The sequence below is a fragment of the Notothenia coriiceps genome, unplaced genomic scaffold (genome assembly GCF_000735185.1).
Source record: "Notothenia coriiceps isolate Sejong01 unplaced genomic scaffold, NC01 NC01_scaffold00019353, whole genome shotgun sequence".
In the NCBI taxonomy this organism is placed as follows: domain Eukaryota; kingdom Metazoa; phylum Chordata; class Actinopteri; order Perciformes; family Nototheniidae; genus Notothenia; species Notothenia coriiceps.
The window spans coordinates 718,157-735,601 of NW_011352054.1; the positions used below are offsets into that span (position 1 = coordinate 718,157).

The window sequence follows — 17,445 nt, forward strand, 5'->3', positions numbered from 1 at the left end:
CAGTGTAATTTGATAAGGGGTAATGCGGCTAACACCACTGTAAGCTCCTGCGGTATCTCTTGGGTGGTCATTAGCCAACTGTCTATAGACTTTGTGGAAAATTCAATCTAACTTAATTAAATGAAAGTTTCTGGAGGGTGGTGGTGGGGATATTCAACTACTTCAAAATAGCCCAGGCAGAGGCTGAATTTGCACATATATTCACAAACCTAAGAAAGTGATATTATTAGCATAAACTGCTGGATATTTGTTTGGTGTATGAACACTTTCTTGTAATATTTTTACCATACACTCTTACGCTGTCTACTGGAAGAATCACCAACTTTCACTTCATCAGCTCCACAATTCTTATTATGCTGAATATATGTAAAGCATGTGTCTGAAACATAAAGGCATTTCATGAAATTCTGGCAAATGTTTTCCAGTGATCTAAATAATGACAGAAACACGAGAGTCATCAGGAACAACATGCCAATTGTTGCTTGGAATGCATCGACCAATCATAAGCTCCGCTCTGTCTACTGTTCCTGAAAGCCCAATTTGTAGATTATCTGCTGTACCCTCACTTGTACCTATATGTTTTTCCTAAATAAAAAAGGTTGTATGTAACTCTTCCAAATACTTTCATATAACCAGACATGTAAGTACGTTTTTACTTTTTGGAAAAAAGGCAAATCTTCTCTCATTTCGGCACTTTACTACAGATCACCAGGAACAAACCGTTATCTGTCTAGAGCACAACACACAGCTCTGATTAGTTATGATTTCTTCCTCCACAGTGGAAAACTTGTCTGACTGGAGCCTTCATGGAGGCCTTCTCTGTACTTTGAGACGGCATGTCCTGAATTTATTACTCAAATTATGCATTATTCATAACAACTGTGTTTACATCAATGAATATTCATGATGGAACTACAAGGCTACAATGAGGGTGGAACTGAAAAACTGATTAAATGAGAAAAGTAGCCTAAGTGTGAGGATGACAGAATTATTTCTCGTCTGTTCTTTAAAGTAGCCCAGTTTAATAACACTTTTTCCAGAGAGTGGAAGTAATTCCTGATATGCCAATATGGCTTTGAATATGGGAAATACATTTAGTATCAGGCCTACGCATGCAACTACCAATTATTTTCATTTTCAATTGGATCTGCTGATTTTAAAATGGCAATCACAACTTAACCTAAGAGAGCCAAACATGTCCTCTTTAAAAGTGTCTTGTTTTATTTGACTAAAAGGCTACCCAAAATATTGTATTATTCACACTAACATAATAACAAAGAAAAGTAGGAACCCTGCTGATTTGAGAGGCTGAAATCAGAATGGCTTGAAAATATCTAAAACTATTAAATTCACAATAAAAATAAATGCTTATCGTTTTCTTTATTTATCAACTAATCGTTTAGAACCATCATGACTGTCTAGTAACATATAGCATATCATAAAATGGCCTGTAATGTGATACTGTTATTACTAAAGTTTAGACTTTACAAATGTATCTTGTGATGTGTCAGAAAAATGCAGACAGGGTATGAATAAATATTTGAATGTGATTCGCATTACTAGAGAAATGCAATCTTAAACACCCGTAGGGCATGAGACATCAAGTTGATTGCTATTATTAAAACATATGAAACTGCAGTTCCATTTAATCATTTTTTAAATTGCATAGGCAGTTCTGTCACAACTGCATAAACTATATTCGTAAAAGATTACAACAGAGAAAAATAAACAACATTGTTTGAGCCAATTATTACTGTTGAATCACTATTTGGTAAGGACGCCTTTAGAGCTGCCTTTTGTGTAAAGATAATCTTAACTGTGGAGTAAAATGTTTACGTATACTGCAGTACTACATAATTATTGTGTTTCATCTTGTACTATTTTACATATTACAATATTATATTTTTTTTGTTCGCTGCGCATGTTTGTCAGGTATATTATGGATTAACTACAGGCCTGATTTTCATGAAACTAATACTTTTTTACTTTAATTATCATGGCCAGATAGGGCATGGCTTTGGCGGAGAACTCTATCTCTGTAACAACCTAGTTTTGTATATTATATACCTCTTATGGTTAAATGTTTACTTTTATATGTTTTACATTTGCATATTATTTGCCTCTTATTGTTTAACTTTATATGTACCGGTGTTGTCTTTTTGCTGCTGTAACAACCACAAGGTTATAAAAAGGTTTGTCTTATCTTAAAATGGAAAAGCCCATCCCCTGTAGAGTTGCTACAAAACACTGCTTCTTTAAAAACGAAGTAAATGGCAAAGTGAACTGCACAAAGAAAGAAAAAAAAGTGCCATCAAGCTGTGTCTTGCCCGGCCATGAAACCGGCAGAGAGAATAGTGAGTGCCTGTTATTATTGTGGCTTTCCGGAAGTGGGCCTCATACCCCTCCCTGTGCCTTGGGGGGGATACACAGGTACAACCTTTGTTTTCAGCAGACACACTCGGTCAAAACTACTGAAACAACGAGGGGCAGACCAGAAAATCTCCAACTTTTGCTTCCATTAGCTCCACAATTATTATTATTATCCTGAATATTTGAAAGCATGTGTATGTATTATAAAGGCATATGCATCCACCAACCATAACCTCCCCCCTGCCTACTCTTTACTGAAAGCCCCTCATTCTGTAGATTATCTGCGTCACCCTCACTTTTACCTTTAGGTTTCCCCCCCCAAAAAAGAAGGGTTTTCATTTGTGTACCTCTTCGAAATGCTTATTTATAACCAGATGATATGCAAGTGTGTTTTTAATTTTTCGAAAAATAAAATTGGGCATCTTATCATAAAAGACGCACTTCTTAAAAACTGCACAGTCAAAAGCAGTGAAAAGTTGTAGGAAAATAAATTAAATATTCTAATGCGATGGATTTACAGTTAACCTCCAAAATAACGTTACTCCCACTTCACGTGAAGAAGTGTACGGCCCAACTTCAAACAAACTACTAGCAACTTAAACTCTAGCAAGGTGAGAAACACTACAGAGCAACCCTAATAACATCGTTTTTAAAAAGCTAACAATGAGAATTGTTTTTATTTGTAGTTGATTTAGACTCAAGCCAAGTTAGCTGCTAAACGACTGGACCAAGTTAGAGGAGGTAGCCAGTTAGCCGTTGCGATGAGAACCAGCGTTTTAACAGACGAAGCCACATTTTACAAGCAGTTAAGTAAATATTGATAGTATGTGTTCTGTTGACATGCTGGTTATTGTGGCGCATACGCAGCATAAGCTCCGGGTCCTCGTCGGTCGATGGGACATGCTTTAGTCCGCTCTGGGGCTCCGGCAGGCCCGCATGAATAACACAACAGGCTGCGCCGAGCACACAAAAGACTGAGGGCAAAAACTGCTTTAAAAAAAGCTAAAAACAGGTCGAGCTCAACCACACCGAGCTGACATCGTGTAATCAACAACAACAACAAAAAACACATGTTCGATCCTTTTTTTAATTTATTCCCTCCAGTTGAAAACAAACAGCCACTGAATCACTGGAGAAATGAATATGCAAACCCGGATCAAAACCTCCCCATCAACACAAAGCCAAGCGTTAGCATTCGAGCTAACGTTAGCCTGCTAGCATCCTCCCATCAACACAAAGCCAACCGTTAGCAACCGAGCTAACGTTAGCCTGCTAGCATCCTCATTTCCATCAGATTGCGAGAGAGAAAACAGTCTAAATATGTCATATATGAAACCAGAGGCTCTTCGGCGATTACTAATAAAATATGCTAAATTGTATTTGTCGACAGAGGTATGAATATGTAGGGACGTACGGCCGTCTAATCACACAAAGGGGGGAGGCATGTTTCCATGTAATTTTACCGTCGCACTGCTATAGCTCGTTTCCTCCTCTGTCAAATTACTCTGTGTTAAACTGCAATATATCTGAATATCATCCTCCTTCCTAAATCCATCTGCAATTCATCTGCACTCCGTTTATCACAGATTGTGAGTATCACAGTTTGAATATGAGTATGAATATGTAAAATGCTGTAATCATTACCTGGTCCTGAACTCTCATCTTGACTCGCTGCTCCTCCGTCCGCCATTTTGAATATTTAACCCGAAATCCCAGCGCTGAGCCTACCAGCAGCAGCGCCATACACACACACAGACAAACACACACCCACACAAACACACGCGCGCGCACACACACACACACACACACACACACACACACACACACACACACACACACACACACACACACACACACAAAAAGTACCCCACACTGAAGATACAACATTTAAAGTAAAAGTACTGCATTGAGAATAGTAGGCTATCTGAAAAGTAAAAAAGTAAAGTATCTGAGTAGGCCTACCATAAGAACAATTGCAGTACGGGTACAAGTTCTCATTGCAAATCATATTTAAATATTTTGGAGCCAAAACAGCCAATCTTCACATGCAAAATGTGCTCACACGTGCATAGGAACATACTTGAGTGGAGTGTGTGTGGGGTGTTATTCTCTGTTGCTTATTTACATATCTAAATAATCAGCTCTTCTTGCACTATGAATTTGCACTGAAAAGGTCATGGATGGGCGGATCTGCAATACAGTGCACATGAAGCCTTCTGTTTGTCTTTGGCAATAACAATAAAGCCAACTAAAACTTTAACAACTTTTAAAGACATTTTTTTTTAGAGGCATAGGCCTACATTGAATTGACATAACCTGGTAGTCTGTTAAAGTCAGATATAATATTAAAGCCAGGAAAGGTTATAAGCTAATCTTTACCAAAAAGAAAGTATACATGCAAAGTTACACATGCATGATGCATAACAACACTGATCGGAGCTTTATTTGGGGCTTGAAATCAAGTTGTCTATATACTAACTTAACTAAACATCTCAAAATGCGTACATCAAAAACCCTTGTACCTTGTATGTGTGTCATTATCTTTATCTATGATTGTGATGCAGACATTCAGACATGAAAAACAGAACACATATGAGTGATAAGCTAATTGTATATCCAAATAGCAGTATTCCTCAAGATGCATAAAAACTGACTTGAAATCTAGGTGCAACAGCAATTGTTGTTGGACAGTGATTTTGAAAGGTTATTTCCAAAAAGTGCTTAATACAAAAAGCACAATGCAGTTTAGAATAATTGCTGTAGCCCAATCAAGGTCAAACATTTCTGTTTAATGTTGAAATCTTACAATCTTAGTATGGATATACTGCATGCTCATAGATGTCCAGCAACCAATTAATATTGTTAAACATCCACCCTGAAAAGAGAAGAAAAAATTAAACAATAGTCACACATGTCCATGACCTCTCCTTGACCAGAAAAGGGAAATGTCACTTCTCTAATATGAAGGGATGCGAAGTGGGGACACATTTCCTTTTATCCCCGCCACTTCCTGCATTTTGCACATTAATCTGCACAGATATACCAAAATAACCCATTACATTACATCTACTTCCTTTATTCTCTCATCATGTGTGCAGATTAATAAACAGGTCACAGGTGTTACGTGCATTGTAAAGGCCTGCACCTGTGTTTTGCTTGTGCTCCTCACATATATATTCATTAATGCAAAAGTCCATAACATAAATATAAAAATTACTCATAGAAAACCTGTTGCCGGTCCCAGTATAAGATTATGAATCGGTCTATAGTGAAGTTTTGTGCAGTGTACTTAATGGAAGGCCACAGTGCACACACAGCGCTCAGAGGGGTTAATAGGGGCCCGAATGATAACGTTTTCCCCGGGGCCTTCAAAAGGTTAATCCGCCGTGCTCAGCTCGAGAGAGTCTGCTAATTAATTTTCAAACGCTGAATTGATTGAAAGAAAATGGTACCTGTAACAGCAGGAAAAATAGACACAATATCTAAACCTGTACAACTGTAAATTAAGTGTGATTAAATGTTTTGTGTAGTCTTTTGATTGACCAACCAAGATGTTTTCCGTATAAATATCTATATTTTTTAACATCCTGCATGACATATTGAACATATTTTCGTATTGTTTTAGTATCTTCTTCATATTCTGACTGAATATTATTAGGTATGTTTAATTTTTTTGACCGTTCATTTTCTTTTTTGTCATCTTAATATCTTTATTGCATACAACAAACACTGAGGCATACTCCTCCTAATTGAAAACCTATTTGGCCAAAAACCTTATTATTATTATTATTATTATTATTATAGTGTACACTATACATTTCCTCTACAATTTGTTTCAATATTTGCTTTCACTTTTCCATTTTATTTTCTCTCACTGACTGTGTTCAAACAACCACCAAATTAAATTATCTTTATTTGAAAAAGTTCTGGGCAATGAACCAAATTCTGATTAAACTTAAGATTCGGGTTAACTTAACACCTCAGCCTTTCAAACAACATGGATCAAAGGTCAACAGATGTTTAATTACATCTGTGAGTTGTTGTATTGTTTACTTTATGCTATAATGGAATTAGAGGTTAACTTTTTGTATCACCCCTATTTTAACAGTCTTTGAGTTTGCAACATAGTGGTCAGTGCAACACTGCCACCTGCAGGTCAAACTGAGTAGAGCAGTACCACATACAACACAATGTAACTTCCAATGAAATGTTGAGAAACAGTCACTGATTTTGATCAGTTAAATTATATATTTAGAATTTTCTTGTTTTTAAATGATTTATTTACTGATTTAGTTTGACATTCAATGGTTAGCATTCCTAAAAGCATTTTCTTTACTTCCAAAAACTCACTTTCCAAAATGTTTGTATCTATCTACCTATCTACCTATCTACTTATCTATATATCTATCTATCTATCTATCTATCTATCTATCTATCTATCTATCTATCTATCTATCTATCCATCCATCTATCTACCTACCTATCTATCTATCCATCCATCTATCTATCTATCTATCTATCCATCTGTTTTTTTCAAAAACACATTTTATTATTGGAGGTTTTTGTTGTAGTCCCATCAGAATCACATACATATATAGAAGTCAGATTTATTTAAGGGGTTGGCAGGTCAATGATTGGCCCTCTGGAGACATGTGACCTGCAGTTGTTAATATATTACCTGGAAAGGTCCACTTCTCTACGCCTTGGAGTTCACCGTGAAGGTTAGACGGGCTCTTGCTCTTGGACTTAAAGCATCAGTTTCAGATTTTCTACTTGTTGGATATTTTCATCCTCTTTCAGAAATGATTACAAACAAGGAGTTTGGATGGCGAAAGCTTTTTCTGATACTCACAGGTAGGATTTATGCTTTTAATCTTTCTCTTTTTGATAAACCTCTGCCACACCTTAAGCTATTATCACCTGTGTTAATCATTAACCCAACTTCTTGCCATACTCAACAGGAAGCAGAGTGTGTGTTCACCTTAAAAGGTGTTAAAACCATACATATTTGCCATGTAAGAAACATATTGTATCTTATATTTGGTGAAACTAACATGACGTTTGTTTTTTATAGTCAATCTTATCCTACCAATGTTTCTCTACGAATTTAGCAAAAGCAGAGAATGGAGGCGGAAGTACTCTTTCACTTGTTCACTGCACTTTTAATTCAAGCACAAAATATGAGTATCAAAATACACTTAGAGTAACATGCTTAAAAGTATTGATTATGTAAAATGGCCCCATTTGTATGCTGAATTATAATTAGTGAAGCATTAATGTGTATTTTATTGTGCAGCTGCTAAAGGCAAAGCTAATGTGAATCACATTATATAGACTACTGCTGGGAACCTTAACCGATAATACATCACAATGCATTTGTTTTATTAATTTAAACTTGCAAACTAACTTTTAAACTATCAAAAACCTTTAAACTAGCCTAAGTGTATACATCAAAATAATTTGTATACAAAATATTGTGTCGAAGAACTATAAAGTACCATTAAATGGGAATACTCAAGTACCTCAAAAGTGTACAGTACTAGATTAAATGAAAAAATATCAAAGTCAACTTTATTGTCAATCTTTCAGTTTGTGTGTACAGACAGAGAGATCGTTTCCCACAATCCAGAATACAAAAAAATATGTAAAATATGTATACCCAATACAAAATTAACAGAAACATGTATACCTATGCACACATTAAGACATAAATAAAAGCAAAACAATCAATATATACAAAATAACAGTCACTTCAATATCTTGGGAAATGTACATTAGTGCAAGATTGTCCATAGCAGCGTAAAACTGAAATATCTGTCATGATGTATTTATTTTTGTTTCAGTACTTCCCTGCTGCAGGAGTTTGCAGGTTTCTATTCCAGAGAGAGAATATGAGGCAGCGAGTGGAGGAGAAGTCACCATGACCTGCTCATACACCCCCGCCCGACCTGTCACCAACACACTCATCATCACATGGGAAGCCTACCCTGAAAACGACGGAGAACCAATGGTGAGAGGCATGCAAAAATCAATGAATTATGAATAAAACATTTTGTGGTGAGGTATACTAAAGGGGAACTCCACATTGGACAAATAAAGATCAGATTACTCATGATGATTAATCATAGCCTGTGAACAAATAATGTCTAACGTTTCATTGCAGCTATCTTCCGGCTTTGGCTATGAGAGTAATAAATGATATCAGAAATTAAAAATGGGGGCATGGAGTGTGAAAGACGTGGGTGTTTACAAGACAGGGTGTGTCTGCATTTGAGCTGCATTGTGGGAAGTTTAGGATCCAGCAATTTGGGAGCTCTCTCGTACAACTGTATGTTAGTATAATGGTATTAATCGATTAATTACCTCTTTAATAACCACCATCCTATCAGTAACTTATCCGCTTTTTATCTAAGTTATTGAGTACTTTACGGTCTATTAACAGTCTCAGAAAACTACACACACTGGGTCAACTTTTAAAATATTAATTCGTAGTGTGTTCAAACAGTGTCTTACTTAAAGCAGAAAATAAATTACTGTAGTTTAAAACTGTTTCTATATGGCGGAGTCCTATGTGTTAATTGATTGATACAGGAAATGTTCAACATTAAAAGCATACAGGTTCTTCCTTATCTGTTCATAGCCGTTGACCTTTGTCCTCTGAATACAAAGTAAAGATTGCCTTTTGCACATAAGGCTCGGCTTCACTAACGGCTGGCTACACACAAAGATGCAAACAAGGACATTTCATGTTCAACTTTATATTACTTTGTTATCTGAATTATAGTCACAATAAATTGTACATAAATAATGTAGTCAAAGAAAAAGCAAGACTGAACCTGATGACTGAAATTAAAACTAAAGAATTGTATAATTTTCTGGTTTGTTTTGTCTGTAAAATTATAAAAGATGCATGTGACAAGCTTTGTAAAGTAAAAAAAGTGGAATTCAAAATTATTTAACTTCAGTTATCATAAAAAAGTTTTACAATTTAATAATTTATTTACAAATTCTTCTATCATTAAAAATTATGTCATGTTGAAATGTGACATCACATTCGGCATTTGTACGACATTTTAATATCATGTTAGGGAGGCGTGTGGCGCAGTGGCCTAATGCGTTGGTGTTCGGATCAGGGTTCATGATGTTCAAACCCCACTGCAGTCAGCACGTCGTTGTTTCCCTGGAGACACTTCACCCCAAATTGCTCCTGTGGGGATTGTCCACAGTATTGAGTATGTAAGTCGCTTTGGATAAAAGTGTCTAACAACTAACATGTAATGTAATGTTATACTCAAATATTTGTGTTTATTTCTCTAGCAATCGGTGGCCACCTACTATTTGAACAATCCGGTTGACATCGCACCGAAGTATGAAGGCCGAGCCTCTCTGGAGGTCAACCAAAAAGTGAGCACACTGCGGTTATCCAAGCTGACCGTGCAGGACAGCCGCAGTTACCAGTGCAGTGTCATGATCCCCAAAGATGACGAGGGAGTAACCGCTGTCACCACTTCCCTTTTGGTCCTGGGTGAGAATTAATCTGACATGATTTAAAGGTCACCTATTGAGCAAAATCCACTTTTTCATGTCTTTTATACATCAACATGTGTCCCTTCTGTGTAAAGAGATTCTGAAAGTTTCAGGAAAAAAAGATTCGCTCACTTTTTGTGCTGATCCATTTATAAAAACCTGTCTGAAAATGAGCTGATCAGATTTTGGCCACTTTATGATGTCATAACGATGTTTTGGTAACCATAGTAACCATTAGCCAATACCGACCAAGGTAACCCCCCCCCACCCCCCCACCTTATCACCTGAATCTCCTCCTAGAGCACCATTGTGTTCTTTCTAACCAAATATCTCTCAGAGGGGCGTGGGGAGGGGCTCCTTATTTTCATCTAAAGTAACAGACAGAGAATCAGCACTTTAGAGACAGGGCTGAAACAGAGGGGATTATGGGATGCTGTAATGATCTGTTTGGTGTTTGGAGCCAAACACTTCAGAGACATGTTTTGTATCTTAGACCTATAATATATTGATGAAAAACAGTATAATAGGGGACCTTTAAATCAATTTTGCTCACAAAGTTCTGCATCATGACGTTTTTATGTTCAATTCTGTCTTATTTTTGTCCAGTCCCTCCGTCTCCACCGATCTGTAAGATTCAGGGAGAAGCATCGTACTTTAACAACATCAGCCTCACCTGCATGTCTGAGGACGGATCACCAAAACCTGCATACGATTGGAAAAGCTTCAGTGTCAAAAGCACTCCCAGACCATTTCCAGCTAAGACGACAGAAAGTATGCAATTTACTATCCATGAGTTATTTTGAAAGCAAATATTTTTGACATGGCTGCTTGAGGGTCAACCGCAATACTCTGCTAGCTGCTTTGGCATTGTTTTTAGATTATAATGTACATTTTGAGCAATAACCTGGTATTCAGGCTTTAATATCATTACTATTTATACACTGCTTTATATTGTAATATACATGTTTTTACATTGTTGTTTTATACTGTAGACTGTGACCGTCTGAAGATTAACTTCTCTATGTTTTATAAATATATTTATATACTTTAGTTTTGACTTTATTACATTTACAATCTTTTTCTTTTCTTTCTTTTTTTAACTTAATTTTCTTTTCTTTGAAAAAAAAAAAATGGAACAACTATTAGAAAATCCCATTACAACTGTGGGTAAATAATTCTGATTCAGATTTTGATTCTGATCAAATCAACATTGTTAAGCCTTATTTTTGTCATTATTTTGCAGAGGTTGGAGTTCTGTCTCTCTTCAATATTTCAATAGACACGTCTGGTTTCTTCATTTGCACATCAACAAATCGAGTTGGTTCTTCCTCCTGCAACTTGACTTTGGCTGTGACGCCTGGTAAGTGTTTTACAAAGATGTACCCTCTGATCTTATCCAGACTTTTTTCATTTTTTTCGCCGGTCAACACGTCCGTTAAAGTTGAAATCTTCCGTACAAAATTAGAAAAGTGCCTGTCCGAGGTCTTCTTTATTATTTATTGAGCTTTATAACAAATTGATAACGACTCTAATAATATAAGAATAATAAACGGAGCATCTCTTTTCCTCCCCCTCTTCTGACAGCCCAGCAGCTGATCTCTGGGCAGGAGAGGTGGGGAGAGGGAGACGTGGGGAAAGGGAGGCGTGGGGAAAGGGAGGCGGGGCTATTTCTTCGTTATCAGAAAATGATCGTATAGAGGCGTACAGACGGATCCGTTTGACCCCCCAGAGCGTTTCGTTTGCAAATCTATCCACCTTGGGACCTGTTATCGTTTGTGGGATCCGTTTCTATCGTTTTGTTACGGCCTCGTGTAAATGAAAGGGCTATAGCCAAGAGAAACTATGCGGATACAACCCGTTTTGTTCTCGTGTAAACGGGGTCTAAGTAGTGTGAACACCTCTTTTCTTTACTTCTTTCTCTTCAGGCAGCATGAACATTGGGTCCACTGCAGGTATAATTGTAGGAGTCCTCGCAGGCGTTGTGTTGCTCGGAATTGTCGCCTATTGTTGCTGCAAGAAAAAGGGCAAAAATGAAGAGTACGCTGAAGGGTAAGTTTGATAAATACTGTGTTTTTCTGCTGCTGTAAACCACACATTTATGTTCGTGTTTTCTTAGTATCAAATGCCTAATTTCTACTGCATGGTTCCGCTTTACTGAATGCAATACTCTGTGTGGAGCAGTACTTCTTTATTTCGTTTTTTTCCACAATGGATATGAACCCCTTGAGTTGAGGAGAGAGTATTTTCTGATAGCTAAAGCTGCGTCAAATTGTTGGGCATCTTTAGTGCACTTTGTCAATTCACTGTACTGCATTGTGTACAGTTGCTTTTGATGGTATCTTTGGCTTTTTCAAAAGTGCGGCTTTGTGACAATGGGTTGCCAAGGGTTCCCTGACATATCAGTTGTCTGTAGTGATTTAACTCCACCATCAACTATCTGCTTTTTAACTTGGAACCTCAATCAAGGTTTTATCAACATCTGGGTAGTTTATTTAGCTCAGCCTTTTCAGCTGATTTACGACGTATTGTATCTTCCCAATGTAGTAGTAGTGGTAGTATTCGTTTATTTGTCCCCGAGGGGAAAATGGGTTGCAGCACATCACAAAGGCATTTAAAATGTAAGTCAAAGTTACACCACGGACTATAACGGGGTGTAGTACCACCGTTTGGCCATTACAACAATTTGATTCAAGTGTCGGCGCTCTTTCAGGAGGCTTCGGTACTATCCACAACTTCGGCTAATGGAAAACCAACTGAGCTGAGTTGGGAATAGCCATGAAGTACAGTTTAGTCCAAATGTAGCATAAGTGATCTTTAAAGATGCTTCGATTAGATTATTCTACCTGGCTTTACCATTTATTTTGTGTATTCTGTTTGTCTGTTAGTTCCCCTGGAGAAGCGGCATATTATGACAAAGACGCTGCCGAAGCTGGAGAGCAGTACTGGGATGACAAGTCAAAGGGTGACATAAAGCAGGTCAAGCAACACGAAGACAAAAACCTTCCTGAGAGATCCTCCTCAAACAAGTTAGAGGAGGATCAACAGAGTTATTATAGCAGTCAAGAAAAGCATGCGGGCAAGGGAAGTGATGTCGACTCTCAGCGTTACCAGGAGTACCCGCAGGATCGCCATCTTGGAAGTCGAGACCGCCTTGATGATGAGCGTAATCGTTACGATGGCCGTCCTGATCGTCTTGAAGATGAACGTAGTAGTCATTACAGTGGGAGCGTTGATCGGCAAGACGACAGGCGTGATCGTTCTGGTGATCAACGTGATCGTTCTGGTGGAAGTCGGGATCGCCTTGATGAACATCGCGATCGTTACAGAGGCAGTCAGGACCGACTTGAGGAAAATCGCGATCGTTCCGTCGGTAGTAGGGATCGCCTTGATGAAAATCGCGATCGTTCCGTCGGTAGTAGGGATCGCCTTGATGAAAATCGCGATCGTCACGGAGGCAGTCGTGATCGCCTTGATGAAAATCGCGATCGTCACGGAGGCAGTCGTGATCGTCTTGATGACCGATACGATCGTCATGGTGGAAGTCGCGATCGCCTTGATTACACCGATGATCAAAACAGAAACCGGCATTAATAACAATGTGTTACTGAATATTCTTTTAATGCACTAAAAAAAAATGTTTGGTTGATGCACTCTTTTATTGGGTTAATTGATTGGCTTAGTGCTTGGTCTCGTCATAAAGACACAGCTACTGTACATTGCATTCTTGCAAAAACCATAAAAGTTTGTGACGTTTGTACTCAAATAGCATTGGTAAAAGTCCACATTCAAATAATGGCTTGTCCCTAAAATAAGGCTTTGATTTGACAAGAAATATGCAAATAAAAGAGATGTGGATGGATGGATGGATGGATGGATGGATGGGTGGGGTTGGGGGCATTGCTCATTATGAGAAATGCGAATGAAACCAAAATGGCCAGACTCTCGAATCTACCGGATCCGTGGGGTGTTTTCCCTAAACCCTGCCTCCAATCCACAGCGTTACGGACGGTCTTGGCTCAGTCAATATAAGGTGAAATAACTCTATCGTATTGGATAGATGATTTAGCTAAAAAAAAAAAATATCCGTTGATTCAAAGATGCCTCTTTTCCATTGAAAGTCGATGGTAAAATGTATTTTCATAGACAGACTTACAGAGAAGTTGTAGTATTTACTTAATAGTAATACTATTACAGAGTCCCCAACAAAAGAAAACCATGCATTTGTGTTTAAAATATTCTTTTAAGTCTTTAGGTTGTTCAACCATGCATGGCATCCATTACACAGTTGCATTTGATCACCAGTGACAGTAAAGTGGTTATACGGTGGAAAATAAGTGTTGTTGCCGTGTTTACCTAAAGCTCCCAAGGTGGCAACATTTTGAACTCAAAGTAAATTTGCTATATTTGAGATGATGAAAAACAATTTTAATGTACTCCTACTTCAGTAGTGTTGTTAGTAATTGTTTCAGGCTGCCAATTATAGTGTGTACATTATTTAGTCTGATTAACCTGTAATGTATGATTAAAAACTGGCTGATTTAGTGCCTCAGTTGCACGGATACATATGTGTGAAAAACTTCTTTATAATCTGCAGTGTATTGTATTGCATTTTTTTATTGTGAGTTTATTGAAATTAATTTCACTTCAAGCGACAATTTGTGTTTTACCTTTTTATTATTTTTACCGTTATGTTTGTATGTGTAAATGTTGGATGTAAAAAACTTTTTTTTCTCATGAAGATAAATCAAATGGAGTTTAATAAAGAAAGTGGGTCAAATGTTTCGGTTTTTTTGTGTGCAGTAAAAATTCTGAAATCTCACAGCAAAGTTTGACCTGATTTACTCATGGAGCTGCCACCCCTCCTTCCTCCACCTCCACACCGGTCAGACCTCACCACCCTGCCCGGTAGGCACTACGGCTACACCCGTTGGAGAAAACAAAAATTTGATTCCATAATAAATATAAACTTAAGAAACAATATAGTTTACATATGTGGTGTATAAAATAAAAGCAGAGGAGTAGTCAGTATTTTAGATGAGTTTAGTGTTTGGACTCACCTCTGCATGAAGTGGTACAGTCCCGTTAGTCTCAGTCCGTGAGTCCTGTTTACTGCTGCAGTTAGCGGACAACCTGAATCACCAACATGCGGATAAACTGCACTTTAAAATAACACGGACTGTATAATGAACTTTTACCGGCTTGCTTTTTTACTGGGAGCCCTGGGTAAGTCTAATTTCCTTCACTTTGATATGTATCCTTCTCTAAAAATGTGTTTTCACTACGACGACCGAGCAACAGGTTGATCCTAAAGCAAGGGTGTTACTTATCCCAGGCACCCATTGGACTTAGTAAAGCGGCTTTTTCATGATTTATATCCCATTTCTGTAATTCAATTTGACAAATACAACATTATAAACATGTTTTGCACCATTTCTAACGGTTTAATAACATGTGAGGGGGTTTATGTGCCAGCCCTTATAATCCCCTTGGGATGTGTAATGTCTGGTAATGGTGTTAAATATAGCTGTTTTTACTTTATAATTTACTTTATACTCTCACATGTGTAAATGATATTCCCTAGGGGCTTATGGTTTGCTTTTACAAGCCTATGTGTATTGTGTAAACTATGCCATTACAAAAAACCATGTAAAACCATGATTGTACATTTTAAAGCACATTGTTTGTTTAATGATAAAGCTGTACTTTAAAATAGCAATATACCAAGAGCTACAAGGATAAGTTGATTATTAGATGGACGATAGAAAAATAATTAGCAAATGTCTGATAATTAATGTAGCTTTAGTCAAATATCAAGCAAAATGTCATCCATGCCCTGGTCTTTGGCTCTCAAATGTGATGATCCAGTGCTTTTCTTATATATAATCATGTTTTTCTTATAATAGTAAAATGCTGATGATGATTTGAATATGTTGTTAATTAAGTAGTTATTTTAAATTAATAATCTTTTTAGGGTTTTGGAATGTAGAACAGGGAATTAACCAATTTCAAGTCTATGATTGGTAGATTAATCAAAACATGAAAATACACTTTATCTGCAGCTCTATAAAAGTTCAATTTGAGACCCTAAAGTGCACACCAGGTCTAAAGAAGACTAAAAGGGCACCTGTGGGCAGAACAGTCCTATGAAAATATATTAAAATCCATAATCAAACATGGAGGAGACTATATCGAGTCTTATCAGGTTTTTTTGTTGTTGTTCTAATTAGTCAATGTGAAGGAATGTGCAACGCAGTAAGAGCAGGAAATGTGACAGCTCTGGAGAGGAAAGGTCTGACTGTGTTCAGGAAACGGCAGCAGAGCTATGACCTGGAGTGTTTTCATGACCACACACTGTTCAAAAGGGGAGTCTAATGTTGAAATGAGGTCCTTAGTCAGTATGCAGGTGGAGGAGGAGACGGTCTGATACCTGCTCATTAACCTACAGTGAGTCACACCTGATGCAACAAACTCCATGCAAACAATAGTTAACAGTTTGAGACTCAAACCTCCTCTCACCTCAGACTGATGGCATGCTCTGAGTAACGGTTTGGTTCAAATCTCTCAAAGTTAATTGGTCTGTTCACAGCCAGCTGGAGGAGGACAGATACTCCCATTGGTCGGGAGTCTCTGACCTCCTCCCCCTCCTAAACTCCTCAAGTGGGCCAGAAAGGGGGGGATTTTCATCAAAGCCCTAACAATGGACTGGTCCATGAAAAAAAGAAACAAAGGGAAGACCAGAGCTCTCCCGTGGGAGGAATTTAAGAGTTTGGTCACCCCTCCTCTAGTTCTTTTAGCCTGTAAACCCCTCTTGCTCCATCACCACCATCATCATACTAAAGATAACGTGTAGTTATTATCATGGGGAGAGGAAACCTGATGATGCTCATCTGGCCAGTCTCAAGATGTCATCAAAATCACTTGATTTATTGGGGTTTTAGTTCATGAAGAAAGAATACTACTTTAATGAAACTAACCAAAGTTCATGGTTGTTATTTTAGTCATTTTCAAGCAGAAATTAAAAAATGTTTTGGTTCAATCATTCCTAATGTCATGATTCCTAATGTCATGATTCAAGATTCAAATGTTTATTGTCATAACAATGGTTAAATGCCTTTTATGTAATTATATCTATTTGTGTAACCGGCGTACGATTATCAGTCCATTAAATGGCTGTCATCCGAGGTTACCCAAAGATATGGTACAACAAGTACGTTATAAGAACATGGAGGCTCACCAATATAAATAAAAGAAGGCAGGACTTAAACCCTGGAAACTGGAGTTTGTGTCCGGTCTGAAACCAGAAGTCAATCCTTAGGTAATTTAAACTAACATAAGCACAGTTAAGTAATATACATAGCTTTGACGGCCAAAACTAATGTAACTTAAAGTAAAACTTAACATAACTGCCACCATTTTATGACATTGGATAGGCATCTTCTGGCCTTATATAGAGGGTGCAGGTCGCCCCATCTGAAGAATACGAGTGGAAGTGAAAAGAACTGATAACAGGCATTTAATTACCTGATAACATCTGAAACTGGGGATTGT

General features: G+C 37.6%; 2 protein-coding genes across 9 annotated transcripts in view; one reads left to right on the forward strand and one right to left on the reverse strand.

The window, feature by feature from the left end:
* pou2f1b (POU class 2 homeobox 1b) overlaps window positions 1-4,107 on the reverse strand; it is a 23,475-nt gene extending 19,368 nt beyond the window's left edge. For 3 of the 7 annotated variants that reach the window (XM_010778684.1, XM_010778686.1, XM_010778682.1), the window contains exon 1: window positions 4,015-4,106. In XM_010778684.1, coding sequence (XP_010776986.1) covers window positions 4,015-4,060 — 46 coding nt within the window. In that variant the 5' untranslated portion in view covers window positions 4,061-4,106. Of the gene's footprint in view, window positions 1-4,014 lie in introns of all 7 variants that reach the window. The other 4 variants (XM_010778685.1, XM_010778681.1, XM_010778687.1 and 1 more) reach the window with 3 other exon arrangements.
* Window positions 2,929-14,662, forward strand: LOC104951942 (cell surface A33 antigen). 2 transcript variants are annotated; one of them, XM_010778680.1, is made up of 7 exons: window positions 2,929-2,981; window positions 8,214-8,380; window positions 9,688-9,895; window positions 10,504-10,668; window positions 11,141-11,257; window positions 11,823-11,946; window positions 12,783-14,662. In XM_010778680.1, exons 2-7 carry the CDS (start codon window positions 8,291-8,293, stop codon window positions 13,486-13,488), a joined length of 1,410 nt encoding a protein of 469 aa, XP_010776982.1. In that variant the 5' UTR covers window positions 2,929-2,981; window positions 8,214-8,290; the 3' UTR covers window positions 13,489-14,662. The 2 variants fall into 2 exon arrangements, with proteins under 2 accessions (XP_010776982.1, XP_010776981.1); XM_010778679.1 differs by lacking the exon at window positions 2,929-2,981 and adding an exon at window positions 7,072-7,224.
* Window positions 14,663-17,445: the final 2,783 nt, after the last annotated feature.